This window comes from Phaenicophaeus curvirostris, chromosome 1, assembly GCF_032191515.1.
Source record: "Phaenicophaeus curvirostris isolate KB17595 chromosome 1, BPBGC_Pcur_1.0, whole genome shotgun sequence".
Lineage (NCBI taxonomy): Eukaryota > Metazoa > Chordata > Aves > Cuculiformes > Cuculidae > Phaenicophaeus > Phaenicophaeus curvirostris.
In genome coordinates, this window is record NC_091392.1 from 581,440 (window position 1) to 609,385 (window position 27,946).

At 54.0% G+C, this 27,946-nt stretch overlaps 3 protein-coding genes across 3 annotated transcripts; all 3 read right to left on the reverse strand.

Annotated features, from left to right (window-relative positions):
- Window positions 1-1,045: 1,045 nt before the first annotated feature.
- Window positions 1,046-3,352, reverse strand: LOC138716853 (acrosin-like). Its single transcript, XM_069850025.1, has 5 exons — window positions 3,282-3,352; window positions 2,777-2,968; window positions 2,261-2,526; window positions 1,785-1,930; window positions 1,046-1,399 (listed from the first exon to the last, which is right to left on the reverse strand). The coding sequence occupies exons 1-5, from the start codon at window positions 3,350-3,352 to the stop codon at window positions 1,046-1,048; spliced, it is 1,029 nt and encodes a 342-aa protein (XP_069706126.1).
- Window positions 3,353-11,233: 7,881 nt separating this feature from the next.
- LOC138716862 (acrosin-like) lies at window positions 11,234-14,836 on the reverse strand. Its single transcript, XM_069850032.1, has 5 exons — window positions 14,766-14,836; window positions 12,960-13,151; window positions 12,444-12,709; window positions 11,975-12,120; window positions 11,234-11,587 (listed from the first exon to the last, which is right to left on the reverse strand). The coding sequence occupies exons 1-5, from the start codon at window positions 14,834-14,836 to the stop codon at window positions 11,234-11,236; spliced, it is 1,029 nt and encodes a 342-aa protein (XP_069706133.1).
- A 3,771-nt stretch (window positions 14,837-18,607) lies between these two features.
- LOC138716866 (acrosin-like) lies at window positions 18,608-27,920 on the reverse strand. The gene is made up of 7 exons (XM_069850036.1): window positions 27,850-27,920; window positions 26,879-26,956; window positions 26,044-26,235; window positions 25,528-25,793; window positions 25,059-25,204; window positions 24,342-24,671; window positions 18,608-18,778 (listed from the first exon to the last, which is right to left on the reverse strand). The coding sequence occupies exons 1-7, from the start codon at window positions 27,918-27,920 to the stop codon at window positions 18,608-18,610; spliced, it is 1,254 nt and encodes a 417-aa protein (XP_069706137.1).
- Window positions 27,921-27,946: the final 26 nt, after the last annotated feature.

Sequence of the window (27,946 nt, forward strand, 5' to 3'; positions counted from 1 at the left end):
CTGAAGGTGATTCCCGGATCTCCTCAGAGCAGCCAAGCTCTGTGGAGAAGACAAGCCGTCTCCTGCAGATCCTCCTCTATTCCAGCACCAGATCTGGTCGGGTGGATTGCTGTATTTCCCTGTGCAAGGACAGTCAGAAGGGTCCTGCAGCCACAGAAGAACCAAGATGTGATTTTCGTCAGGGTACAACAGCAGAAGTTTATTCCTACTCCATGAAGAAGAGCCCTGCGAAGGGTTGGAGGGATGGGAGGAGTAGAGGGATGGAGGGATGGGAGGAGTAGAGGGATGGAGGGATGGAAACTGTTGCTACGGGGCAGTTTTTCTACCTTTCAGTTACGCGTGTTCTTCCCCAAACTGTGTCAGATAAGCAGGATATTGTAAATAACCATAGGACTTTTCAGATCTGGAAGCTCAAGCCTGCACACCTCTTAACAAATAATTCACTCCTTCACTCATTAAAGTGGAATCCTGTAAATCACAGAATCATGGAATAGTTTGGGTTGGAAGGGACCTCAAAGCCCACCCAGTTCCAACCCTCCTGCCATGGGCAGGGACACCTCCCACTGGATCAGAGTGCTCAAAGCTCCATCCAACCTGGCCTTCATTGGGGTCATTGAGGTCCCTTCCAACCCAAACCGTCCTGTGATTCTCTGAAGACCTCCAGCCCCTGCAACCACCATTCCCTTCTTCTCTCCCTCTTGTCCAACCAGGCACGGGGTCACCCTTTGGAGTGAGTCTTCCCCTTCGTGCCCTTCTCACCTTGTGCAGCGACCAGGATGGAGACATTGCCTTGCCCAGGAGACAGAATGAGGCTGAAGCAGAGTTTGCTGTGAAAACTATTTATTCCTACACAGAGAACAGACTAGAAACAACATCCTAACCAAACACAACCAGCCATCTTAGGCTTGGATGGGGAGCTTGAGGTGGGAGGGCAGGACCAAGCAGGTCTGGGACCTCAAGGCTGCCTGTGGAGCAGCAGCCAGCGGCCCAGCACAATGTCGTGGTGGCATCATTCAGCCTGCCCTGTGTCCTCCTCCCCCTGTTCTCAGGTCCTTCGACCTGTCAGGACCTGCAGGAGCTCCATCACCTTAGTGAAGAAGTCCACCAGCTTGTTGATTGGAATCGGGCAGGCGCTGAAAGCGCTCGGCTCCGTCGCTGGGGTTATCTCCACAGGGTTTGTCGTGGTCGGAAAGTGGCTCCAAGCGCGTTCCGATGCAGGTGCCACTGGAGCCGAGTAGCGCGTCATCACCCCCAGGATCCAGTCGCGGAAATGCTGCGTGGCGGTGTAGACCCCGGGACGATGGGCTCGGGCACAGCCTGTCCCAAAGCTGGTCACCCCCACCAGCCAGAAGTGGTCAGTAGAGGGATCTTGGCAGACCAGAGGACCCCCGCTGTCCCCCTGCGGAGAAGAAAAGAGGATTCAGAGGGTGCTGGGGGCTCCGTAAGCCCCAGGGATCTGCTCCTGCTCTCTGCCAGCAGCTGCCAGAGCTGTGTTCCCTGCCCGGAAAGGTTCTCCTAGAGTGCTGGAGCCAACAGAACGTGGTTGGGGAGGTGTTTGTGGGACTCTCAGGCAGGTTCTCTCCTGGCTGTGGGGCAGAGGGATGTTCCAGGGTTGGTCCCTGCATGCTGAGAATATGGGATGAGCATTTTGCAGAGTCACCGTGCTGTGGGACAACTGGACACTGAGCATGGAGCAGCAGCTGGAGAAGAGGAGGTGACCTCCGGAGCGATGGGGACCCCGCGGTGGGAGGGGGACTTGCTAGGGACTGGGATCACCCTCCTACCTGGCAGGTGTCGATGCCGCCCTGCGCGTAGCCCGCACACAGGTTGTGGGGGTGGACGGCGCCCCTGTACCACCCGCTGCTGTTACAGACTTGGGTGTCGATGAGGTGGACGCGGGCCTCCTGCAGCACCGGCAGTGCTCCAGAAGCTGTGGGGACAAGACAGGAATGAACCCCCAGCACATGCCACCAGTTCTCCTCCTCTCTTCCCCAGGGCTTGGCTTTGCATCGGCAGCGGCATCGCTGTGGTGTTCCCCTTCCACCCTGCTCTGGTTGGCAGCTCATTCCCACCTCCCCGGACGCAGATCATAGAATCATAGAATCACCAGGTTGGAAAAGACCCATCGGATCATCGAGTCCAACCATTCCCATCAACACTAAACCATGTCCCTCAACAAATCGTCCACCCGCCCCTTAAACTCCTCCAGGGAAGGGGACTCTACCACCTCCCAGGATACAAATACATCTGGGGAACTCACATCTGGCCGTGGTGACCCCCCAGCCACTGACGTAGCAGCTTCTCAGCTGCCAGAGCTGCAGGGAGAAGTCGGGGACGCAGGCGAGCTGCACGTAGGGGCTGCACTGGAAGGGCTCGTAGAGCTCCATCAGGGCGATGTCGTTCCTCTGAGTGATGTTATAATAGTCTTCGTGGATGATGATCCGCCTGACATAGCGCACTTGTTCCTCGGGACCCGGGTGAGTCAACGAGGTGGTTCCGGCCACCACGCGCCACGCTGGGACGTGCCTGGAAGGTGGATGGAGAGAGAAGTGAGAGGGAGAGGAGCCACGCGCTGCAGCTTCCCTGCCTCGTGCTTCCCAAGTGGGAGAGGAGAGCATCTAGGGAGGGTGCGACTGCCCTAACGCGCCCGAAGGAGAAGATTCATGGAGATGGAGGCATCGGGAATGCAGTGACACAAGCCCAACCTTTTTCTGGATGCAGAAAAAGGGCGTCTGCCAGGGTTTGAGGGATCTCCCTGTCCCCTGCTCCTCCTTACTGGGTATTGACGAAGCAGTGGGCGGCTGTCAGCACCCACTGGGGGTGGATGATGGTCCCTCCGCACACGGGGGCCAAGTGCGTCTTGAACACCTGCTGGACGCTCACAATCCATGGCCAGGAACCCAGCTGTGCATTTTTGCCTCCAACCACTCGCCCGGTGCCGTAAGCCAAGGGACGGAGTCCACAGGTCCTGTGGAAACCAGAAACTCGTTACTGTCCTGCTTGAGACTTGGGGCTGAAGGGCAGGCACCTTCCCTCCCCAGCCGGCATCGCTGTGTGGAGCACGGAGCCAAGGAACCCTGTGGGGCACCCAGGTGTCCACCTCTGTCTCTGCTTTAGCTCTTAGGGAGCCCTTAGCAGCCTGGGAAATGGAGAAGAATGTCAGGAACCACATGGGGTTGGAGAAGGAACCACATGGGGTTGGTGAAGCTGTTGGGAAGCGAGCATCCTCCAGTGAAGCCCAGCAGCATTGACCAATCTCCCTCCCAGCCTGTTCCACTCACTCGCAGGTGTCCCAGGAGCCCTGTGCTGGCCAGAACAGGGCCAGGAGGACGAGGACTAAGAGAACCTTCATGGTGTGAGCGACACGAGGGAGATGAAGGTCCGAGAGCTGGTGTCCAGCAGAGCACCAACCCACACGCTGCCCGTAGTGCCCACGCCGCCCGCAGAGCCCGTGGCCCCAAGCTGATGTCACAGAGCGGCTGCTGCTGGGGGCTGGGTCTGGGGAACTCGGGGCTGGGGGGGGACATGGGGTGTTCCAAGTGGGAGGGGAGGCAGGAGGTGGGGTTGGACACCCCAAAATCCCCTACAAAACACTCTGCTGGGGTGGTGTGTGTGGTTCCGAGCTCTGCCTGCCCAGAGCCAGCAGGGAAACCCCAAGGGTGGCAGCACAGGCTCTCTAGGAAGGGCACAGAATCGTTGAGGTTGGGAAAGGACTCGAAGATCATCCAGTTCAACCATCCACACAACACCAGCTGTGCCTACTAAGCCACGTCCCAATGTGTCACCCCAACACGTTTTCCTAACACCTCCAGGGATGGAGACTCCACCACACCCTCTGCCAGGGCTTCATTGCTCTTTCAGTAAAGAATATTTTCCTAGTATCCATCTAAAGCTCCTCCGGCACAACCTGAGTCCCTTCCCTCTTGTTCTGTTGCTTGTCCCTGGGGAGAACACAACAACTCGCCTCAGCACAACCTCCTTTCTGGGAGCTGCAGAGAGCGATGAGGTCTCCTCTTAAGCCTCCTCTTCTCCAGACTAAACAGCCCCAGGTCCCTCAGCCGCTCCCAGAAACCCTGTTCTCCAGCCCCTTCCCCAGCTCCGTTCCCTTCTCCGGACAAACTCCAGCCCCTCAAGGTCTTTCTTAGAGTGAGGAGCCCAAACCTGAACCCAGGATTTGAGGTGCAGCCTCCCCAGCACTGAGCCAAGAGGACAATCCCTTCCCTGCTCCCCCTGGCCACACCACGGCTGGTCCAAGCCAGGAGGCTATTGGCCTTTTTGGCCACCTGGGCCCCTGCTGGTTCCTCTTCTGCTGCTGCCGACCAGCACCCCAGGTCCTTTTCCTCCGCTTTTCCCCACGCCCGGAGCGTTCCCTGGAGTTGTTGTGCCCAACACCCTGTGCCACTCACTCGCAGGTCTCCCACGATGCCTGCGCCGGCTGGCACAGGGCCAGCAGGAGGAAGGCGAGGAGCATCTTCATGGTGCCAGCGAGACGAGGGAGATGAAGATCCGAGAGCTGGTGTCCAGCAGAGCACCAGCCGACACGCTGCCCGTAGCACCCACGCAGAGCCCGTGGCCACAAGCTGATGTCACAGAGCGGCTGCTTCTGGGGGCTGGGTCCGGGGAACTCGGGGCTGGGGGGGGACATGGGGTGTTCCAAACGGGAGGGGAGGCAGGAGGTGGGGTTGGACACCCCAAAATCCCCTACAAACTGCTCTGAGGGGTGGTGTGTGTGGGCTGCCTGGGATCAGGCACCAGCACCTGGCTCTGAGCTCTCCTGCTGCATCTAAGGTGTGTGGCCAGCAGGGAGGGAGGGGATTCTGCCCCTCTATTTCTCTCTGGTGAGGCCTCAGCTGGAGGGTTGGGTCCACTTCTGGAATCCTGTCCAGAAGAAGCAGATGGAGCTGTTGGAATGAGTCCAGAGGAGACTCCAAGGATGATGCAAGGGCTGGAGAACCTCCTGTACGATGACAGGCTGAGAGAGTTGGGGTTGTTCAGCCTGGAGAAGAGAAGGCTTCAAGGAGATCTTAGAGAGACCTTCCAGTACCTGAAGGGGCTCCAAGAAAGCTGGGAAGGGACTGTTCACAGAGGCTTTTGTGGATAGGACGAGGGGCAATGGGGATAAACTGGAGAGGGGCAGAGTTAGACTGGACATGAGGAGGAATTCCATAGGGAATGGCTGGGTTTGCAGTCCACCACACAACAGCCTCAGCAGGGGCTGTGCTGGATAGGGGATCCCGGAATGGTGCAGGCTGGGAAAGCCTTTCGGTTCATACCATGGAATCACAGAATGATCATCCAGTTCCAACCCCCCTGCCATGGGCAGGGACGCCTCCCACTGGATCAGGGTGCTCGGTTGCTCAAAGCTGGATCTGGATGCTCAAACTTCAAACAGCCTTGAGGGGGGAAATTGCAAACTCTAAACTAGATAAAAAGAGACCTGTAGGTTACAAAATGCATCGGAGAGTGCTTCTATCCAACAGTGACTGGGAGGTTGCTATAAGGTCTCCCCGGAACCTTCTCTTCTCCAGGCTGAACCACCCCAACTCTCTCAGCCTGTCCTCACATGGGAGATGCTCCTGCTCTCGGATCATCTTTGTAGCCTCCTCTGGCCCCGTTCCAACATCTCCATCTCCTTCTCCTGCTGAGGGTTCCAGCCCTGGCCCCAACCCTCCAGCTGAGGTCTCCCAGAGAGGAGCAGAGGGGACAATCCCCTCCCTCCCTGCTGGCCACGTTCTCTGGATGCAGCCCAGGAGGATTCTGGGCTGGGAGCGCACGTTGTGGCTCCTGTGGAGCTTCTCGTCCCCCATCACCCCAAGTCCTTCTCCTCAGGGCTGCTCCCAATCTCCTCATTCCCCAGTCTGGATTGAAAATGCAGATTGCCCCGTGTTGGAACATTTTACACAGAACAAGGCCTGGATGCTGTGAGATTGTTTAATACTGAACAACTCTAACAAGGCCTTGAAACAGAGAGCCGAAAGATAAACAGGGGCCAGTTGGGAGGAATGTAGTGGCTACTTCTGTGGGAACCAGCACCGGCTGAAAGAAAAACAATTGAAGAGAACTGTCAACGTATTTAAGTTTAGTAGAACTTGGTTTCTTAGCATGTGCAGTAGTTTAGCCAATAATAGATTAGTAATAGCCTTATGGACAGCTACCTTTAACCAATAATACACTGTAGATACCCTCGTGGGCACCCAGTTGCGTAACCGAAAAGGGTTTATAAAGAAACAGCTAAGCTCAATAAAGTGAACACTCGCTGATCACATTGATCTCTGCGTTTTGGTTCCATGCTCCCGTCAACGAGTGGCACCTGAACAGGGACCCTCAGATTGCTTGTCGAAGTTGCTCTGAACGGCTGAAGACGTGGTAGAGGGTGGAAGGACCGGCCGAAAACTTTCCGGCACTGACCCGGTGCTGAAGATTTTTCCGGCACTGCTGAAGATTTTCCGGCACTGCTGATGACTTTCCGGCATTGCTGATGGCTTTCCGGCATTGCTGAAGATTGGAGTAAGACACGCGTCCAAATAAAGAAGACTCCGGAGTCAAAGATCTGCTACAGGCAAGTAGCGGCGGTCGCGGGAGGAATGGGTTCCACTCTTTTTAAAGATAATGAAGAGGCAGTGGTGAAAATCCTCCAAACTATCCTCTCCAAGAGGGTCCGATAGACACCGACAAGGAGCCCGATGCCCCCCCTCACTGTCCCTCAGACCAACGGGCTCAAGCCAGGGGGGAGGCACAGTAGCAGGGAGAAGCTGAAAGATTGCAAGCTTTGATCTGTGTGCGGCACGGCAGTCAGCGCTGGGAACTAATTAGTGATGAAGCGATAAAGGAGATTCCAAAAACTGTAAAAAGAGAACCAAGCCGCCCGGCCAAGGGCTGCTCCCCCACCCCCCCCACCCCTCCAGCTCCCGCAGAGCGGGCCTCTGCCCTGGGCTGAGGGGGGAGCCGCTCACCACCACTGCCGCCGCGAAACCCAGACAGTTTCAGCGTTACAGAAGGGCCTGTTAATAGATACAAGAAGAAATGGCTCAATTAAACAACGTTGGTACCAGTTCAAGAATCAAGACAGTTATAAACACTTATAAAGATACTGGATGTTGGAAAGCTGAAACAGGCATGACCTTTCTATGGTGTTTATAGATACATCAAAGGCTGTGCTCGACAAGCAGGTAGACAACTGAGCAGTTACAGAAGCCTTAATTTTGCAATCTGTGACAAAAAATCCTAATGATGAATGTAGAAAGATGTGGTGCAGTCTGCAAACTCCTACAACAAGAGCTGGGATCACTTACCTATCAAGCACAGCTGGTAGCTGCTGCCCTGACTGTAATCTGGGACAGAAATACGTTTTGTTAGAGACACGGCAAGGAGAGACATTTTAAAAGAGACTGCCAGACGCACCGCCAGGAGAGAGGGCCTAAAATCTGCCCTCGGTGTGGAAAGCGCAAACATTTTACCAGTTGGTGTAAATCAAAATGGGATAAGAACGGGACAGTATTGTCAGAAAACCAGGAGCAAAGCATGGTTCAGAGGCACGTACCAACACAGACGCCTCCGCAGCGAGCAGCAGCTCTCACCTCAGAGCAAGCAGCAGCTCTCACCTCAGAGCAAGAACCAGAGGCAGCACCGAGATAGACGTGATCAGCACCATCGCAGTAGTGCTGCAGTCGTCTGCACATCACACAATAGCATGGAACGTAAAAGGACCATTGGAGGGTGGCTTTCCTAACTTGCAATTCGAATGATTATCAATAATTTGGTTGGGATTAGGCATATGGGGAGACAGAGGCTGTTGTTCAGCTGACCAGTCCGCAATTCTATCAATACAGAAAATAAAAAAAAAAAACAAAACCAAAAAAAACCAACCCCCCAAAAAAATTCTACCATAAGTGAAATATTTGTTAGACAATCGATATAAGCCTTATTAGATAATGCATCTACGTATTTTAAGTGTTGCATGTTCCCGGTACCGTGTGTAGTTTAAATATCCGTAGCATGGAAAAATTGTGGATCCACTAGTGATAACCAACATTGTATGAATGTGTTCGGCTAGCTGAGAAATGAGTGGTCACGTGTGTGTGTGTTTGAAGTACTTCATACGTTTGTAAGACTTAGAAATTAGTTTTGATTAATCTTAGAAATACATCTCTGGGACCTTTCAATCTCAAATGTCCACTAAGCCGGCAAACAGGTAGATTTACCTGGGGATCTTTGGAATGAAAGGCTTCAGAATGAAAAGTTTTAAAATACCTAGCAAAACATGCAGCTGTATGTGTGTGAGTGCCCCCGCCACCCCCCACCCTCCTGCCCTTCTCCTTCTTTGCTAAGTTTTCTTTTCTTTCAGCTTTGAAGAAGACCAGAGGAGTTCATGGTGTTATCTCTTTAGGGGAAGGCCAATTTGTAAGAACACTCTGCATTCCAACGTCCCTCATCAGCAACTGCTGGGTCCTAGTGCAGACAACCTTTAGGGATAATTGAGGCAATGAGAGAGGAAAATTCAAAAGATTCATTACGAATTACTGAGTGGATGTTTTGCCACACTAACCCCAAAAAACATAGTCACTAAATTTGAAATGATTACAATGATAATTACCGAGAGGAAAAAAAAAAAAAAGGGAGGGGGGAGAATCAGGAGAGACACTGCTAAATAGATTGATGAAGGTGCAATATGTAATGAATTTTTTGCAATTAGCAGGAGATGATCAGATTGTGCTAAAGTTGAAGCATGTACAAACCATGTCGTCAAAATCAGAGCAAATATAAGACAATGTGAAAGTGCTATTGAAAAACAGTTATTATGGGCAATGGGCAGGTCTGTATAAGCTACTAACATGGGGACGAGGTTATGTTTGTGTTTTAACAGATAAAGGACCAGTTTGGGCACCTGCGAGGTGGATCAAGCCCACGTTGCTGCGTGACAACTGTTAAGCCCCAGCCACGAAAACAGTCAACAAGAATGAGGAGGACGTTAACATTATGGATGCTCTTAATCTTCTAGGTGGTAGCTAAAGGATGTCCCTGGGTGTTGGATTCTCAAAAGAATGGGTGGATAACAAGACGGGTATGAGAACTCTTGGTCAAAGGAGGAATGTTGTTTTATTGGTGTTGATTGCTTTGACAATTATCCTGTGTGTTACAGTGTATACAACGTCAAGTCGATCGTGTGTTTCAACTGAACGCTTTAGTCGAAAAACAAAAAGGGAGCTTAAAGAATTTGATGCTTCCTGCGTAGATGAAATACAGTTTTGGTCTACTTCAGCTTTTACTGCTCTAGCTTTGTTTATTCCTGCCTAGTCAACCAAAGACAAGTACCCAACTGCAACTTGTGGCTGTCGGAGAAGTAATCAGAAAGGGACGATGACGAACACTGGCATTAAGTGGGAATGAGCCCGACAGCATCCATATTCCAATGACAGTGGCCGATTGGGAATGATGCATGTGACCTTCTATACCTTTACAGCTTGCGTTACTGAGATATAGTGGACACATATCCACGGACATGCCGGTGGAAAAAATTGGACACCTTCTAAAGAATTATCAATGGATTTTATTCCTTGCTGTAAGGAAAGACCCATGCGTTTTCTACTAGCTGCAAAGATACGGTCAAGTTTTGGAACCCAGAAACAATCATAGCAGTCTCAATTTTAGCTCCGGGAGTAGCAGCCACCGGAACCTTGGCCCAACTAAATCAACTAGGATGCTAGCTCTCCAAACAAACAAATGCTACATCCAAAGCGCTGTCTGAATTGCTGCTTGATGTAGACTCCGTGCGACATGCCACGTTACAGAACCGGGCAGACACAGATTTTTTATTGTTAGCACAAGGCCATGGTTGTGAAGATTTTGAGAAAATGTGTTGTTTCAATCTCTCTGACATCTGACAACTGGCTAACATCAGTGTTTAACAATCTCTCTCCATGGCTGGTATCGTACATGACAAAAGTTTTACGTTGGCTTAGAATTTTATTGTTAATCATAGTTGTAGTTCGTTTGGCGTATAGATGCATAATGAAACAAGTATCAACGTTGTCACAAAAGGTATTGCTTGTACAAGAAAAAGACGGGGAATTTGTTGGGAAATGGTTAAGTGAACAAGGCCCTTGAAGGAGCTGTATAAACAATCTCGCAGTTAAATGATGAGCTGAGAGCAGGTGGCTGTACCAGCAATTCTTTTTGATAACATTAAGCCTTACTCTAAGATAAGTCAGCACATAGTTTAGAAAACTTGAATCAAAACAGGGCGTTGTGTCCTTGAACACAGAAACTGTAGCAGGATGTTAGAAGCAAAATAGCACGTAATAGTTAATGAATATTACCATGGGGGCAATAGGAATATAGCCAATGAACATGTATTTGCATGCTGTTACTAACCAAAGAAATTGTAATACGATGATGTAGTCGAGTATAAGGAAAGTATATAACCTAACTTCTTTTGAATAAAGTTGACCTTGCTTTATCAATCATATTGATTTGATCGCTTGGTTCCTCCCGTTCCAGCAGGGCAGTTTTTCTACCTTTCAGTTACGTGTGTTCTTCCCCAAACTGTGTCAGATAAGCAGGATATTGTAAATAACCATAGCACTTGTCAGATCTGGAAGCTCAAGCCTGCACACCTCTTAACAAATAATTCACTCCTTCACTCATTAAACTGGAATCCTGTAAATCGCAGAGTCATGGAATGGTTTGGGTTGGAGGGGACCTCAAAGCCCAGCCAGTTCCAACCCTCCTGCCGTGGGCAGGGACACCTCCCACTGAGTCAGAGTGCTCAAAGCTCCATCCAACCTGGCCTTCATTGGGGTCATTGAGGTCCCTTCCAACCCAAACCATCCTGTGATTCTCTGAAGACCTCCAGCCCCTGGAACCACCATTCCCTTCTTCTCTCCCTCTTGTCCAACCAGGCACGGGGTCACCCTTTGGAGTGAGTCTTCCCCTTCGTGCCCTTCTCACCTTGTGCAGTGACCAGGATGGAGACCTTGCCTCGGCCAGGAGACAGAATGAGGCTGAAGCAGAGTTTGCTGTGAAAACTATTTATTCCTACCCAGAGAACAGACTAGAAACAACATCCTAACAAAACACAACCAGTCATCGTAGGCTTGGATGGGGAGCTTGAGGTGGGAGGGTAGGACCAAGCAGGTCTGGGACCTCAAGGCTGCCTGTGGAGCAGCAGCCAGCGGCCCAGCACAACGTGGTGGTGGCATCATTCAGCCTGCCCTGCGTCCTCTTCCCCCTGTTCTCAGGTCCTTCCACCTGTCAGGACCTGCAGGAGCTCCTTCACCTTAGTGAAGAAGTCCACCAGCTTGTTGATTGGAATCGGGCAGGCGCTGAAAGCGCTCGGCTCCGTCGCTGGGGTTATCTCCACAGGGTTTGTTGTGGTCGGAAAGTGGCTCCAAGTGCGTTCAGATGCAGGTGCCACTGGAGCCGAGTAGCGCGTCATCACCCCCAGGATCCAGTCACGGAAATGCTGCGTGGCGGTGTAGACCCTGGGACGATGGGCTCGGGCACAGCCTGTCCCAAAGCTGGTCACCCCCACCAGCCAGAAGTGGTCAGTAGAGGGATCTTGGCAGACCAGAGGACCCCCGCTGTCCCCCTGCGGAGAAGAAAAGAGGATTCAGAGAGTGCTGGGGGCTCCGTAAGCCCCAGGGATCTGCTCCTGCTCTCTGCCAGCAGTTGCCAGAGCTGTGTTCCCTGCCCAGAAAGTTTCTCCTAGAGTGCTGGAGCCAACGGAACGTGGTTGGGGAGGTGTTTGTGGGACTCTCAGGCAGGTTCTCTCCTGGCTGTGGGGCAGAGGGATGTTCCAGGGTTGGTCCCTGCATGCTGAGAACATGGGATGAGCTTTTTTTGCAGAGTCACCGTGCTGTGGGACAACTGGATGCTGAGCATGGAGCAGCAGCTGGAGACGAGGAGGAGACCCCCGGAGCGATGGGGACCCCGTGGTGGGAGGGGGACTTGCTAGGGACTGGGATCACCCTCCTACCTGGCAGGTGTCGATGCCGCCCTGCGCGTAGCCCGCACACAGGTTGTGGGGGTGGACGGCGCCCCTGTACCACCCGCTGCTGTTACAGACTTGGGTGTCGATGAGGTGGACGCGGGCCTCCTGCAGCACCGGCAGTGCTCCAGAAGCTGTGGGGACAAGACAGGAATGAATCCCCAGCAGATGCCACCAGTTCTCCTCCTCTCTTCCCCAGGGCTTGGCTTTGCATCGGCAGCGGCATCGCTGTGGTGTTCCCCTTCCACCCTGCTCTGGTTGGCAGCTCATTCCCACCTCCCCGGACGCAGATCATAGAATCACCAGGTTGGAAAAGACCCATCGGATCATCGAGTCCAACCATTCCCATCAATCACTAACCCATATCCCTCAGCACCTCGTCCACCCGTCCCTTAAACTCCTCCAGGGGAGGGAACTCCACCACCTCCCAGGATACAAATACGTCATGGGAACTCACATCTGGCCGTGGTGACCCCCCAGCCGCTGACGTAGCAGCTCCTCAGCTGCCAGAGCTGCAGGGAGAAGTCGGGGACGCAGGCGAGCTGCACGTAGAGGCCGCAGTGGAAGGGCTCGTAGAGCTCCATCAGGGCGATGTCGTTCCTCTGAGTGATGTTGTAATAGTCTTCGTGGATGATGATCCGCCTGACATAGCGCACTTGTTCCTCGGGACCCGGGCGAGTCAACGAGGTGGTTCCGGCCACCACGCGCCACGCTGGGACGTGCCTGGAAGGTGGATGGAGAGAGAAGTGAGAGGGAGAGGAGCCACGCGCTGCAGCTTCCCTGCCTCCTGCTTCCCAAGTGGGAGAGGAGAGCATCTAGGGAGGGTGCGACTGCCCCAACGCGCCCGAAGGAGAAGAATCATGGAGATGGAGGCATCGGCGATGCAGTGACACAAGCCCAGCCTTTTTCTGGATGCAGAGAAAGGGCGTCTGCCAGGGTTTGAGGGATCTCCCTGTCCCCTGCTCCTCCTTACTGGGTATTGACGAAGCAGTGGGCGGCTGTCAGCACCCACTGGGGGTGGATGATGGTCCCTCCGCACACGGGGGCCAAGTGCGTCTTGAACACCTGCTGGACGCTCACAATCCATGGCCAGGAACCCAGCTGTGCATTTTTGCCTCCAACCACTCGCCCGGTGCCGTAAGCCAAGGGACGGAGTCCACAGGTCCTGTGGAAACCAGAAACTCGTTACTATCCTGCTTGAGACTTGGAGCTGAAGGGCAGGCACCTTCCCTCCCCATCCGGCATCGCTGTGTGGAGCACGGAGCCAAGGAACCCTGTGGGGCACCCAGGTGTCCACCTCTGTCTCTGCTTTAGCTCTTAGGGAGCCCTTAGCAGCCTGGGAAATGGAGAAGAATAGCAGGAACCACATGGGGTTGGAGAAAGAACCACATGGGAATGGAGAAGGAACAATATGGGACTGGAGAAGGAACCACATGGAGCTGGAGAAGGAACCATATGGGATTGGAGAAGGAACTACATGGAGTTGGAGAAAGAACAAGATGGAGCTGGAGAGGGAACCACATGGAGGTGGAGAAGGAACAACATGGGGTTGGAGAAGGAACCACATGGGGTTGGTGAAGCTGTTGGGAAGCGAGCATCCTCCAGTGAAGTCCAGCAGTGTTGCCCAAGCTCCCTCCCAGCCTGTTCCACTCACTCGCAGGTGTCCCAGGAGCCCTGTGCTGGCCAGAACAAGGCCAGGAAGATGAGGACTAAGAGAACCTTCATGGTTCTAGCGACACGAGGGAGATGAAGATCTGAGAGCTGGTGTCCAGCAGAGCACCAGCCTACACACTGCCCGTAGCGCCCACGCTGCCCGCAGAGCCCGTGGCCCCAAGCTGATGTCACAGAGTGGCTGCTTCTGGGGGCTGGGTCCGGGGAAGTCGGGGCTGGGGGGGGACATGGGGTGTTCCAAGCGGGAGGGGAGGCAGGAGGTGGGGTTGGACACCCCAAAATCCCCTACAAAACGCTCTGCTGGGGTGGTGTGTGTGGTTCCGAGCTCTGCCTGCCCCGAGCCAGCAGGGAAACCCCAAGGGTGGCAGCACAGGCTCTCTGGGAAGGGCACAGAATCGTTGAGGTTGGGAAAGAACTCGAAGATCATCCAGTTCAACCATCCACACAACACCAGCTGTGCCTACTAAGCCACGTCCCTATGTGTCACCCCAACACGTTTTCCTAACACCTCCAGGGATGGAGACTCCACCGCACCCTCTGCCAGGGCTTCATCGCTCTTTCAGTAAAGAATTTTTTCCTAGTATCCATCTAAGGCTCCTCTGGCACAACCTGAGTCCCTTCCCTCTTGTTCTGTTGCTTGTCCCTGGGGAGAACACAACAACTCGCCTCAGCACAACCTCCTTTCTGGGAGCTGCAGAGAGCGATGAGGTCTCCTCTTAAGCCTCCTCTTCTCCAGACTAAACAGCCCCAGGTCCCTCAGCCGCTCCCAGAACCCCTGTTCTCCAGCCCCTTCTCCAGCTCCGTTCCCTTCTCCGGACAAACTCCAGCCCCTCAAGGTCTTTCTTAGAGCGAGGAGCCCAAACCTGAACCCAGGATTTGAGGTGCAGCCTCCCCAGCGCTGAGCCAAGAGGACAATCCCTTCCCTGCTCCCCCTGGCCACACCACGGCTGGTCCAAGCCAGGAGGCTATTGGCCTTTTTGGCCACCTGGGCCCCTGCTGGTTCCTGTTCTGCTGCTGCTGACCAGCACCCCAGGTCCTTTTCCTCTGCTTTTCCCCACGCCCGGAGCGTTCCCTGGGGTTGTTGTGCCCAACACCCTGTGCCACTCACTCGCAGGTCTCCCACGATGCCTGCGCCGGCTGGCACAGGGCCAGCAGGAGGAAGGCGAGGAGCATCTTCATGGTGCCAGCGAGACGAGGGAGATGAAGATCCGAGAGCTGGTGTCCAGCAGAGCACCAGCCCACACGCTGCCCGTAGCGCCCACGCCGCCCGCAGAGCCCGTGGCCCCAAGCTGATGTCACAGAGCGGCTGCTTCTGAGGGCTGGGTCTGGGGAACTCGGGGCTGGGGGGGGACATGGGGTGTTCCAAGCGGGAGGGGAGGCAGGAGGTGGGGTTGGACACCCCAAAATCCCCTACAAAATGCTCTGAGGGGTGGTGTGTGTGGGCAGCCTGGGATCAGGCACCAGCACCTGGCTCTGAGCTCTCCTGCTGCATCCAAAGAGCGTGGCCAGCAGGGAGGGAGGGGATTCTGCCCCTCTATTTCTCTCTGGTGAGGCCTCATCTGGAGGGTTGGGTCCACTTCTGGAATCCTGACCAGAAGAAGCAGATGGAGCTATTGGAACGAGTCCAGAGGAGGCTCCAAGGATGATGCGAGGGCTGGAGAACCTCCTGTACGACGACAGGCTGAGAGAGTTGGGCTTGTTCAGCCTGGAGAAGAGAAGGCTCCAAGGAGACCTTAGAGAGACCTTCCAGTACCTGCAGGGGCTCCAAGAAAGCTGGGGAGGGACTGTTCACAAAGGCTTTTGTGGATAGGACGAGGGGCAGTGGGGATAAACTGGAGAGGGGCAGAGTTAGACTGGACAGGAGGAGGAATTTCTTCATGATGAGGGTGGGGAGGCCCTGGAACAGGTTTCCCAGGGAAGGTGTCGCTGCCCCATCCCTGGAGGTCTTCAAGGCCAGGTTGGATGGGGCTCTGAGCCCCAGATCCAGTGGCAGGTGTTCCTGCCCATTTCAGGAAGTTGGAACAGCATGATCTTTAAGGTCTCTTCCAACCCAAACTATTCTGTAGGGAATGGCTGGGTTTGCAGTCCACCACGCAACAGCCTCAGCAGGGGCCGTGCTGGATAGGGGATCCCACAGAATCACAGAATCACAGAATAACCAGGTTGGAAGAGACCCACCGGATCACCGAGTCCAACCGTTCCTACCAAACACTAAACCATATCCCTCAGCACCTCGTCCACCCGTGCCTTAAACCCCTCCAGGGAAGGTGACTCAACCACCTCCCTGGGCAGCCTGTTCCAGTGCCCAATGACCCTTTCTGTAAAGAATTTTTTCCTAACGTCTAGCCTAAACCTCCCCTGTCGGAGCTTGAGGCCATTCCCTCTTGTCCTGTCCCCTGTCACTTGGGAGAAGAGGCCAGCACCCTCCTCTCTACAACGTCCTCTCAGGGAGTTGTAGAGAGCAATGAGGTCACCCCTCAGCCTCCTCTTCTCCAGGCTAAACAACCCCAGCTCTCTCAGCCGCTCCTCATAAGGCCTGTTCTCCAGCCCTTTCACCAGCTTTGTTGCTCTTCTCTGTACTCTCTCCAGAGCCTCAACATCCTTCTTGTGGTGAGGGGCCCAGAACTGAACACAGTATTCGAGGAGCGGTCTCACCAGTGCCGAGTACAGAGGGAGGATAACCTCTGTGGACCTGCTGGTCACGCCGTTTCTGATCCAAGCCAAGATGCCATTGGCCTTCTTGGCCACCTGGGCACACTGCTGGCTCATATTCAGTCGGCTGTCAACCAACACCCCCAGGTCCCTCTCCTCCAGGCAGCTTTCTAGACAGACTTCTCCCAGTCTGTAGCACTGCATAGGGTTGTTGTGCCCCAAGTGAAGGACCCGGCATTTGGCCTTGTTAAACCTCATGCCATTGGACTCTGCCCAGCGGTCCAGCCTGTTCAGATCCCTTTGCAGAGCCTCCCGGCCCTCCAGCAGATCGACACTTCCACCCAGCTTAGTGTCGTCCGCAAACTTGCTAAGGGTGCATTCAATGCCTTCATCCAGGTCATTGATGAAGACATTGAACAGGGCTGGACCCAGCACTGAGCCCTGGGGAACCCCACTTGTCACTGGCCTCCAGCTGGATTTCACACCATTTACCACCACTCTCTGGGCCCGGCCATCCAACCAGTTTTCCACCCAGGAGAGTGTGCGCCTGTCCAGGCCAGAGGCTGACAGTTTCTCAAGCAGAATGCTGTGGGAAACTGTGTCAAAGGCTTTACTGAAGTCCAGGAAGACCACATCCACAGCCTTTCCCTCATCCAGTAGCCGGGTCACTTTGTCATAGAAGGCGATCAGGTTAGTCTGGCAAGACCTGCCTTTTGTGAACCCATGTTGACTGGGCCTGATCACCCGGTTCTCTTGCATGTGCTTCATGATAGCACTCAAGATCACCTGTTCCATGACTTTCCCTGGCTCTGAGGTCAGACTGACAGGCCTGTAGTTTCCTGGGTCCTCCCTGCGGCCCTTTTTGTAGATGGGCACAACATCAGCCAGCCTCCAGTCCAGTGGGACTTCCCCAGTCTTCCAGGACTGTTGGAAGATGATGGAAAGGGGTTTGGCCAGCACATCCGCCAGCTCCTTCAGTACCCTAGGGTGAATCCCGTCCGGCCCCATAGACTTGTGACTGTCCAGTCGGGCTAGCAAGGCTCTGACCACCTCCTCTTGGATCATGGGAGCCTCATTATGCTCCTCTAGCTCCTGGGTTTGTACACAGGCGGAACGACCCTCCTTACGACTAAAGACTGAGGCAAAGAAGGCATTAAGTACCTCAGCCTTTTCCTCATCTCCTCCATCCCGGAATGGTGCAGGCTGGGAAAGCCTTTCAGTTCATACCATGGAATCACAGAATGGTTTGGGATGAAGGGACCTTAAAGATCATCCAGTTCCAACCCCTCTGCCATGGGCAGGGACTCCTCCCACTGGATCAGGCTGCTCTGTTGCTCAAAGCTGGATCTGGTTGCTCAAACAGCCTTGAGGGGGGAAATTGCAAACTCTAAACTAGATAAAAAGAGACCTTTGAAGGTTACAAAATGCATCGGAGAGTGCTTCTATCCAACAGTGACTGGGAGGTTGCTCTAAGGTCTCCCCGGAGCCTTCTCTTCTCCAGGCTGAACCACCCCAACTCTCTCAGCCTGTCCTCATACGGGAGGTTCTCCAGCCCTCGCATCATCCTTGGAGCCTCCTCTGGGCCCATTCCAACAGCTCCATCTCCTTCTCCTGCTGAGGATTCCAGCCCTGGCCCCAACCCTCCAGCTGAGGTCTCCCCAGAGAGGAGCAGAGGGGACAATCCCCTCCCTCCCTGCTGGCCACGTTCTCTGGATGCAGCCCAGGAGGATTCTGGGCTGTGAGCGCACATTGTGGCTCCTGTGGAGCTTCTCGTCCCCCATCACCCCAAGTCCTTCTCCTCACGGCTACTCCCAATCTCCTCATTCCCCAGTCTGGATTGAAAATGCAGATTGCCCCGTGTTGGAACATTTTACACAGAACAAGGCCTGGATGCTGTGAGATTGTTTAATACTGAACAACTCTAACAAGGCCTTGAAACAGAGAGCCGAAAGATAAACAGGGGCCAGCTGGGAGGAATGTAGTGGCTACTTCTGTGGGAACCAGCACCGGCTGAAAGAAAAACAATTGAAGAGAACTGTCAACGTATTTAAGTTCAGTATAACTTGGTTTCTTAGCATGTGCAGTAGTTTAGCCAATAATAGATTAGTAACAGCCTTATGGACAGCTACCTTTAACCAATAATACACTGTAGATACCCTGGTGGGCACCCAGTTGCGTAACCGAAAAGGGTTTATAAAGAAACAGCTAAGCTCAATAAAGTGAACACTCGCTGATCACATTGATCTCTGCGTTTTGGTTCCATGCTCCTGTCAACGAGTGGCGCCCGAACAGGGACCCTCAGATTGCTTGCCGAAGTTGCTCTGAACGACTGAAGACGCGGTAGAGGGTGGAAGGACCGGCCGAAAACTTTCCGGCACTGACCCGGTGCTGAAGATTTTTCCGGCACTGCTGAAGATTTTCCGGCACTGCTGATGATTTTCCGGCATTGCTGATGGCTTTCCGGCATTTCTGAAGATTGGAGTAAGACGCGCGTCCAAATAAAGAAGACTCCGGAGTCAAAGATCCGCTACAGGCAAGTAGCGGCGGTCGGGGGAGGAATGGGTTCCACACTTTTTAAAGATAATGAAGAGGCAGTGGTGAAAATCCTCCAACCTATCCTCTCCAAGAGGGTCCGATAGACACCGACAAGGAGCCCGATCCCCCCCCTCACTGTCCCTCAGACCAACGGGCACAAGCCAGGGGGGAGGCACAGTAGCAGGGAGAAGTTGAAAGATTGCAAGCTTTGATCTGTGTGCGGCACGGCAGTCAGCACTGGGAACTAATTAGTGATGAAGCGATAAAGGAGATTCCAAAAACTGTAAAAAGAGAACCAAGCCGCCCGGGCAAGGGCCGCTCCCCCACCCCCCCCACCCCTCCAGCTCCCGCAGAGCGGGCCTCTGCCCTGGGCTGAGGGGGGAGCCGCTCACCACCACTGCCGCCGCGAAACCCAGACAGTTTCAGCGTTACAGAAGGGTCTGTTAATAGATACAAGAAGAAATGGCTCAATTAAACAACGTTGGTACCAGTTCAAGAATCAAGACAGTTATAAACACTTATAAAGATACTGGATGTTGGAAAGTTGAAACAGGCATGACCTTTCTGTGGTGTTTATAGATACATCAAAGGGTGTGCTCGACAAGCAGGTAGACAACTGAGCAGTTACAGAAGCCTTAATTTTGCAATCTGTGACAAAAAATCCTAATGATGAATGTAGAAAGATGTGGTGCAGTCTGCAAACTCCTACAACAAGAGCTGGGATCACTTACCTATCAAGCACAGCTGGTAGCTGCTGCCCTGACTGTAATCTGGGACAGAAATACGTTTTGTTAGAGACACGGCAAGGAGAGACATTTTAAAAGAGACTGCCACACGCACCGCCAGGAGAGAGGGCCTAAAATCTGCCCTCGGTGTGGAAAGCACAAACATTTTACCAGTTGGTGTAAGTCAAAATGGGATAAGAACGGGACAGTATTGTCAGAAAACCAGGAGCAAAGCATGGTTCAGAGGCACGTACCAACACAGACGCCTCCGCAGCGAGCAGCAGCTCTCACCTCAGAGCAAGCAGCAGCTCTCACCTCAGAGCAAGAACCAGAGGCAGCACCGAGATAGACGTGATCAGCACCATCGCAGTAGTGCTGCAATCGTCTGCACATCACACAATAGCATGGAACGTAAAAGGACCATTGGAGGGTGGCTTTACTAACTCGTAAACCTCCAATGGCATGAGGTTTAACAAGGCCAAATGCCGGGTCCTGCACTTGGGGCACAACAACCCTGTGCAGTGCTACAGACTAGGAGAAGTCTGGCTAGAAAGCTGCCTGGAGGAGAGGGACCTGGGGGTGTTGGTTGACATGTATTTGCATGCTGTTACTAACCAATGAAATTGTAATACGATGATGTAGTCGAGTATAAGGAAAGTATATAACCTAACTTCTTTTGAATAAAGTTGACCTTGCTTTATCAATCATATTGATTTGACCGCTTGGTTCCTCCCGTCCCGGCAGGAAAAAAGGTGGGGGGTGAGAATCAGGAGAGACACTGCTAAATACATTGATGAATGTGCAATATGTAATGAATTTTTTGCAATTAGCAGGAGATGATCAAATTGTGCTAAAGTTGAAGCATGTACAAACCATGTCGTCAAAATCAGAGCAAATATAAGACAATGTGAAAGTGCTATTGAAAAACAGTTATTATGGGCAATGGGCAGGTCTGTATAAGCTACTAACGTGGGGACGAGGTTGTGTTTGTGTTTTAAGAGATGCAGGACCAGTTTGGGCACCTGCGAGGTGGATCAAGCCCACGTTGCTGTATGACAACTGTTAAGCCCCAGCCACGAAAACAGTCAACAAGAATGAGGAGGATGTTAACATTATGGATGCTCTTAATCCTATGGGTGGTAGTTAAAGGATGTCCCTGGCTGATCAGTTCTTGAAAGAATGGGTGGATAACAGGATGGGTATGAGAACTGTTGGTCAAAGGAGGAATTTTATTTTTAATGGTGTTAATTGCTTTGACAATTATCCTGTGTGTTACAGTGTCTACAACGTCAAGTCGATAATATGTTTCACCTGAACGCTTTAGTCATCAAAAAACAAAAAGGGGGAATTGTTGGAACATTTTACACAGAACAAGGCCTGGATGCTGTGAGATTGTTTAATACTGAACAACTCTAACACGGCCTTGAAACAGAGAGCCGAAAGATAAACAGGGGCCAGCTGGGAGGAATGTAGTGGCTACTTCTGTGGGAACAAGCACCGGCTGAAAGAAAAACAATTGAAGAGAACTGTCAACGTATTTAAGTTCAGTATAACTTGGTTTCTTAGCATGTGCAGTAGTTTAGCCAATAATAGATTAGTAATAGCCTTATGGACAGCTACCTTTAACCAATAATACACTGTAGATACCCTGGTGGGCACCCAGTTGTGTAACCGAAAAGGGTTTATAAAGAAACAGCTAAGCTCAATAAAGTGAACACTCGCTGATCACATTGATCTCTGCATTTTGGTTCCATGCTCCCGTCAACAGCCCCAACTCAGGTGTAGGATGTTGCCCTTGGCCTTGTTGAAGCTCATGAACCCCCCTCTCTCTCTCTCCCCACCTCTGCCCTCACCTCACTCCCTCTGCTACCCTCTTTCTCACTCTCTTGCCCCCTAGCTTCATGTCTCCCCTCTCTCGCTTCATTCCCCGACCCCCCCATCTGCCTTCATCCCACCCCACTTTCCCACGACCCCTGTGCTGCTTTCACCCCCCTTTGTGCCCACGGCTGCCCTCCTGGCTGCCTTCATCCCCACCGTCTCCCTTCACCATCCCCTCTCTCTGCCCTCGTCCCCCTGACACCGAAAATACTGACGAATAAACCCTCTAGGACTTGGTTTGGGTTTTTTTTTATCAGGGCAGGCGATCCCCATCAGTCGTGTTCAGTGAGAGAAATGCTGGTTACAGAATATATTTCCCATGTACATGCCTACATATCAATTTTCCTCGAAATCTTGTGCATACTCTATTACTTTCCAAGGATTCGTTTCAATGTTGTTCTGAATTTCACAACAGCGCAATCTCTTGTTAATTCGGAGCTGACTCCAGCTCTCTGTCTCTGCTTGAGATAGGGGAAAATCTGCAAATAGAGCTGATTAGAGGAAAAAACACGTCTGTTCAGCACGGAACATGCTTCACTCAAGACAGAACAGTGCCTGGAAAAACACTATTTGAAAAACCATGTTATAAAACACCAAAATCATTATCCATCCTCTCACATCCTTCCCTTTTCTCTTGCTTTGTCTCATCCCTTTGCCTCATCACCCCTTTCTTTCTCTTTTGTCCCAACCCACTAGGGCTTCGAGCACTTCCTGGGGGTGCCCTACTCCCACGACCAGGTGAGGAGCTGGGGGGCATCCAGCAGGAATGGGGAGAGAGCTCGAAGGGATGAGGGAAAGGCTGGGGATGGATCTTCCTGGACTTCAGGAAAGCCTTGGACACAGTTTCTCCCAGCGTTCTGCTTCAGAAATTGTCCCCTCTGGCCTGAACAGGAGAACGAGCTCCTGGGTGGAAAACTGGTTGGCTGGAGGGCCCGGAGAGTGGTGGGAGATGGAGTTAACTCCAGCTGGAGGCCAGTGACAAGTGGTGTCCCCAGGGCTCAGTGCTGGGTCCAGCCCTGGTCAATGTCTTATCAATGACCTGGATGAGGGCATCAAGTGCATCCTTAGCAAGTTTGGAGATGACACTGAGCTGGGTGGAATCTGGATCTGCTGGAGGGTCGGGAGGCTCCAAAGGGATCTGAACAGGCTGGATCCATGGGCTGAGACCAACGGGATGAGGGTTAACGAGGCCAAAGGGCGGGTCCTGCCCTTGGGACACAACAACCCTGGGCAGCTCCAGCCTAGGAGAAGGCTGGCTGGAAAGTGCCTGGAGGAGAAAGACCTGGGGGGGTTGGTTGAACAGGAGGCAGCAGGGGCACAGGGGGCCAAGAAGGCCAAGGGCATCTTGGCTTGGAGCAGAGCCGGCGTGGCCAGCACGGCAAGGGAGGTTCTTGTCCCTCTGGCCTCAGCCCTGGGGAGACCGCTCCTCGAATCCTGGGGTCAGTTCTGGGCCCCTCCCCACCAGAAGGATGTTGAGGCTCTGGAGCGAGTGCAGAGAAGAGCAACGGAGCTGGGGAAGGGGCTGGAGAAGAAGCCTGAGGGCCCTGGGGGTGTTGAGCCTGGAGAAGAGGAGGCTGAGGGGAGACCTCATTGCTCTCTACAAGAGGGTGCTGGACAACGTCAAAGCTCATACAAGGTGTGGGAGCTTCCTGCTGCCATCCTGGCTTGGGTGGAGAGACACAAGGACACAGCTGATTGTGCAGCCACGTCCCCAGGAGGAGAGGGCAGGCTCTGTCTGGAAGCAGCTGAGATGCTCTCAGGGCCCCAGAGGTGTCACAAGGCTTCACCAGCACGAGAACTGGACCCCAGACCAACAGGAATTAGAGCTGCTTTGGTTTTGGAGAGTGAACCTGAAGGTGATTCCCAGATCTGCTTAGAGCAGCCAAGCTCTGTGGAGAAGACAAGCCGTCTCCTGCAGATCCTCCTCTATTCCAGCACCAGATCTGGTCGGATGGATTGCTGTATTTCCCTGTGCAAGGACAGTCAGAAGGGTCCTGCAGCCACAGAAGAACCAAGCTGTGATTTTCGTCAGGGTACAACAGCAGAAGTTTATTCCTACTCCATGAAGAAGAGCCCTGCGAAGGGCTGGAGGTATGGGAGGAGTAGAGGGATGGAGGGATGGAAACTGTTGCTACAGGGCAGTTTTTCTACCTTTCAGTTACGCGTGTTCTTCCGCAAACTGTGTCAGATAAGCAGGATATTGTAAATAACCATAGCACTTGTCAGATCTGGAAGCTCAAGCCTGCACACCTCTTAACAAATAATTCACTCCTTCACTCATTAAACTGGAATCCTGTAAATCGCAGAGTCATGGAATGGTTTGGGTTGGAGGGGACCTCAAAGCCCAGCCAGTTCCAACCCTCCTGCCGTGGGCAGGGACACCTCCCACTGAGTCAGAGTGCTCAAAGCTCCATCCAACCTGGCCTTCATTGGGGTCATTGAGGTCCCTTCCAACCCAAACCATCCTGTGATTCTCTGAAGACCTCCAGCCCCAGGAACCACCATTCCCTTCTTCTCTCCCTCTTGTCCAACCAGGCACGGGGTCACCCTTTGGAGTGAGTCTTCCCCTTCGTGCCCTTCTCACCTTGTGCAGCGACCACGATGGAGACCTTGCCTTGCCCAGGAGACAGAATGAGGCTGAAGCAGAGTTTGCTGTGAAAACTATTTATTCCTACCCAGAGAACAGACTAGAAACAACATCCTAACAAAACACAACCAGTCATCGTAGGCTTGGATGGGGAGCTTGAGGTGGGAGGGTAGGACCAAGCAGGTCTGGGACCTCAAGGCTGCCTGTGGAGCAGCAGCCAGCGGCCCAGCACAATGTGGTGGTGGCATCATTCAGCCTGCCCTGCGTCCTCTTCCCCCTGTTCTCAGGTCCTTCCACCGGTCAGGACCTGCAGGAGCTCCTTCACCTTAGTGAATAAGTCCACCAGCTTGTTGATTGGAATCGGGCAGGCGCTGAAAGCGCTCGGCTCCGTCGCTGGGGTTATCTCCACAGGGTTTGTTGTGGTCGGAAAGTGGCTCCAAGTGCGTTCAGATGCAGGTGCCACTGGAGCCGAGTAGCGCGTCATCACCCCCAGGATCCAGTCACGGAAATGCTGCGTGGCGGTGTAGACCCCGGGACGATGGGCTCGGGCACAGCCTGTCCCAAAGCTGGTCACCCCCACCAGCCAGAAGTGGTCAGTAGAGGGATCTTGGCAGACCAGAGGACCCCCGCTGTCCCCCTGCGGAGAAGAAAAGAGGATTCAGAGAGTGCTGGGGGCTCCGTAAGCCCCAGGGATCTGCTCCTGCTCTCTGCCAGCAGTTGCCAGAGCTGTGTTCCCTGCCCAGAAAGTTTCTCCTAGAGTGCTGGAGCCAACGGAACGTGGTTGGGGAGGTGTTTGTGGGACTCTCAGGCAGGTTCTCTCCTGGCTGTGGGGCAGAGGGATGTTCCAGGGTTGGTCCCTGCATGCTGAGAACATGGGATGAGCTTTTTTTGCAGAGTCACCGTGCTGTGGGACAACTGGACGCTGAGCATGGAGCAGCAGCTGGAGATGAGGAGGAGACCCCCGGAGCGATGGGGACCCCGTGGTGGGAGGGGGACTTGCTAGGGGCTGGGATCACCCTCCTACCTGGCAGGTGTCGATGCCGCCCTGCGCGTAGCCCGCACACAGGTTGTGGGGGTGGACGGCGCCCCTGTACCACCCGCTGCTGTTACAGACTTGGGTGTCGATGAGGTGGACGCGGGCCTCCTGCAGCACCGGCAGTGCTCCAGAAGCTGTGGGGACAAGACAGGAATGAATCCCCAGCAGATGCCACCAGTTCTCCTCCTCTCTTCCCCAGGGCTTGGCTTTGCATCGGCAGCGGCATCGCTGTGGTGTTCCCCTTCCACCCTGCTCTGGTTGGCAGCTCATTCCCACCTCCCCGGACGCAGATCATAGAATCACCAGGTTGGAAAAGACCCATCGGATCATCGAGTCCAACCATTCCCATCAATCACTAACCCATGTCCCTCAGCACCTCGTCCACCCGTCCCTTAAACTCCTCCAGGGGAGGGAACTCCACCACCTCCCAGGATACAAATACGTCATGGGAACTCACATCTGGCCGAGGTGACCCCCCAGCCGCTGACGTAGCAGCTCCTCAGCTGCCAGAGCTGCAGGGAGAAGTCGGGGACGCAGGCGAGCTGCACGTAGAGGCCGCAGTGGAAGGGCTCGTAGAGCTCCATCAGGGCGATGTCGTTCCTCTGAGTGATGTTGTAATAGTCTTCGTGGATGATGATCCGCCTGACATAGCGCACTTGTTCCTCGGGACCCGGGCGAGTCAACGAGGTGGTTCCGGCCACCACGCGCCATGCTGGGACGTGCCTGGAAGGTGGATGGAGAGAGAAGTGAGAGGGAGAGGAGCCACGCGCTGCAGCTTCCCTGCCTCCTGCTTCCCAAGTGGGAGAGGAGAGCATCTAGGGAGGGTGCGACTGCCCCAACGCGCCCGAAGGAGAAGAATCATGGAGATGGAGGCATCGGCGATGCAGTGACACAAGCCCAGCCTTTTTCTGGATGCAGAAAAAGGGCGTCTGCCAGGGTTTGAGGGATCTCCCTGTCCCCTGCTCCTCCTTACTGGGTATTGACGAAGCAGTGGGCGGCTGTCAGCACCCACTGGGGGTGGATGATGGTCCCTCCGCACACGGGGGCCAAGTGCGTCTTGAACACCTGCTGGACGCTCACAATCCATGGCCAGGAACCCAGCTGTGCATTTTTGCCTCCAACCACTCGCCCGGTGCCGTAAGCCAAGGGACGGAGTCCACAGGTCCTGTGGAAACCAGAAACTCGTTACTGTCCTGCTTGAGACTTGGAGCTGAAGGGCAGGCACCTTCCCTCCCCATCCGGCATCGCTGTGTGGAGCACGGAGCCAAGGAACCCTGTGGGGCACCCAGGTGTCCACCTCTGTCTCTGCTTTAGCTCTTAGGGAGCCCTTAGCAGCCTGGGAAATGGAGAAAAATAGCAGGAACCACATGGGGTTGGAGAAAGAACCACATGGGAATGGAGAAGGAACGATATGGGACTGGAGAAGGAACCACATGGAGCTGGAGAAGGAACCATATGGGATTGGAGAAGGAACTACATGGAGTTGGAGAAAGAACAAGATGGAGCTGGAGAGGGAACCACATGGAGGTGGAGAAGGAACAACATGGGGTTGGAGAAGGAACCACATGGGGTTGGTGAAGCTGTTGGGAAGCGAGCATCCTCCAGTGAAGTCCAGCAGTGTTGCCCAAGCTCCCTCCCAGCCTGTTCCACTCACTCGCAGGTGTCCCAGGAGCCCTGTGCTGGCCAGAACAAGGCCAGGAAGATGAGGACTAAGAGAACCTTCATGGTTCTAGCGACACGAGGGAGATGAAGATCTGAGAGCTGGTGTCCAGCAGAGCACCAGCCTACACACTGCCCGTAGTGCCCACGCTGCCCGCAGAGCCCGTGGCCCCAAGCTGATGTCACAGAGTGGCTGCTTCTGGGGGCTGGGTCCGGGGAACTCGGGACTAGGGGGGGACATGGGGTGTTCCAAGTGGGAGGGTAGGCAGGAGGTGGGGTTGGACACCCCAAAATCCCCTACAAAACGCTCTGCTGGGGTGGTGTGTGTGGTTCCGAGCTCTGCCTGCCCCGAGCCAGCAGGGAAACCCCAAGGGTGGCAGCACAGGCTCTCTGGGAAGGGCACAGAATCGTTGAGGTTGGGAAAGAACTCGAAGATCATCCAGTTCAACCATCCACACAACACCAGCTCTGCCTACTAAGCCACGTCCCTATGTGTCACCCCAACACGTTTTCCTAACACCTCCAGGGATGGAGACTCCACCGCACCCTCTGCCAGGGCTTCATCGCTCTTTCAGTAAAGAATTTTTTCCTAGTATCCATCTAAGGCTCCTCTGGCACAACCTGAGTCCCTTCCCTCTTGTTCTGTTGCTTGTCCCTGGGGAGAACACAACAACTCGCCTCAGCACAACCTCCTTTCTGGGAGCTGCAGAGAGCGATGAGGTCTCCTCTTAAGCCTCCTCTTCTCCAGACTAAACAGCCCCAGGTCCCTCAGCCGCTCCCAGAACCCCTGTTCTCCAGCCCCTTCCCCAGCTCCGTTCCCTTCTCTGGACAAACTCCAGCCCCTCAAGGTCTTTCTTAGAGCGAGGAGCCCAAACCTGAACCCAGGATTTGAGGTGCAGCCTCCCCAGCGCTGAGCCAAGAGGACAATCCCTTCCCTGCTCCCCCTGGCCACACCACGGCTGGTCCAAGCCAGGAGGCTATTGGCCTTTTTGGCCACCTGGGCCCCTGCTGGTTCCTGTTCTGCTGCTGCTGACCAGCACCCCAGGTCCTTTTCCTCCGCTTTTCCCCACGCCCGGAGCGTTCCCTGGGGTTGTTGTGCCCAACACCCTGTGCCACTCACTCGCAGGTCTCCCACGATGCCTGCGCCGGCTGGCACAGGGCCAGCAGGAGGAAGGCGAGGAGCATCTTCATGGTGCCAGCGACACGAGGGAGATGAA

Excerpts from the sequence above, each read along its gene's own strand:
- LOC138716853 (XM_069850025.1), bottom strand. The coding sequence starts at position 3,352 with ATGAAGGTTCTCTTAGTCCTCGTCCTCCTGGCCCTGTTCTGGCCAGCA. Across the intron at positions 1,931-2,260 it reads GGGGGTCACCACGGCCAGAT|CTTCTGGAGCACTGCCGGTG; the intron begins GTGAGTTCCCCA and ends TTGTCCCCACAG. Across the intron at positions 1,400-1,784 it reads GCGGCATCGACACCTGCCAG|GGGGACAGCGGGGGTCCTCT; the intron begins GTAGGAGGGTGA and ends TCTTCTCCGCAG.
- LOC138716862 (XM_069850032.1), bottom strand. The coding sequence starts at position 14,836 with ATGAAGATGCTCCTCGCCTTCCTCCTGCTGGCCCTGTGCCAGCCGGCG. Across the intron at positions 12,710-12,959 it reads CACTGCTTCGTCAATACCCA|GCACGTCCCAGCGTGGCGCG; the intron begins GTAAGGAGGAGC and ends TCCACCTTCCAG. Across the intron at positions 12,121-12,443 it reads GGGGGTCACCACGGCCAGAT|CTTCTGGAGCACTGCCGGTG; the intron begins GTGAGTTCCCAT and ends TTGTCCCCACAG.
- LOC138716866 (XM_069850036.1), bottom strand. The coding sequence starts at position 27,920 with ATGAAGATGCTCCTCGCCTTCCTCCTGCTGGCCCTGTGCCAGCCGGCG. Across the intron at positions 26,236-26,878 it reads CCACGGGCTCTGCGGGCAGC|GACCTGTGGACTCCGTCCCT; the intron begins GTGGGCACTACG and ends TGGTTTCCACAG. Across the intron at positions 24,672-25,058 it reads GCGGCATCGACACCTGCCAG|GGGGACAGCGGGGGTCCTCT; the intron begins GTAGGAGGGTGA and ends TCTTCTCCGCAG.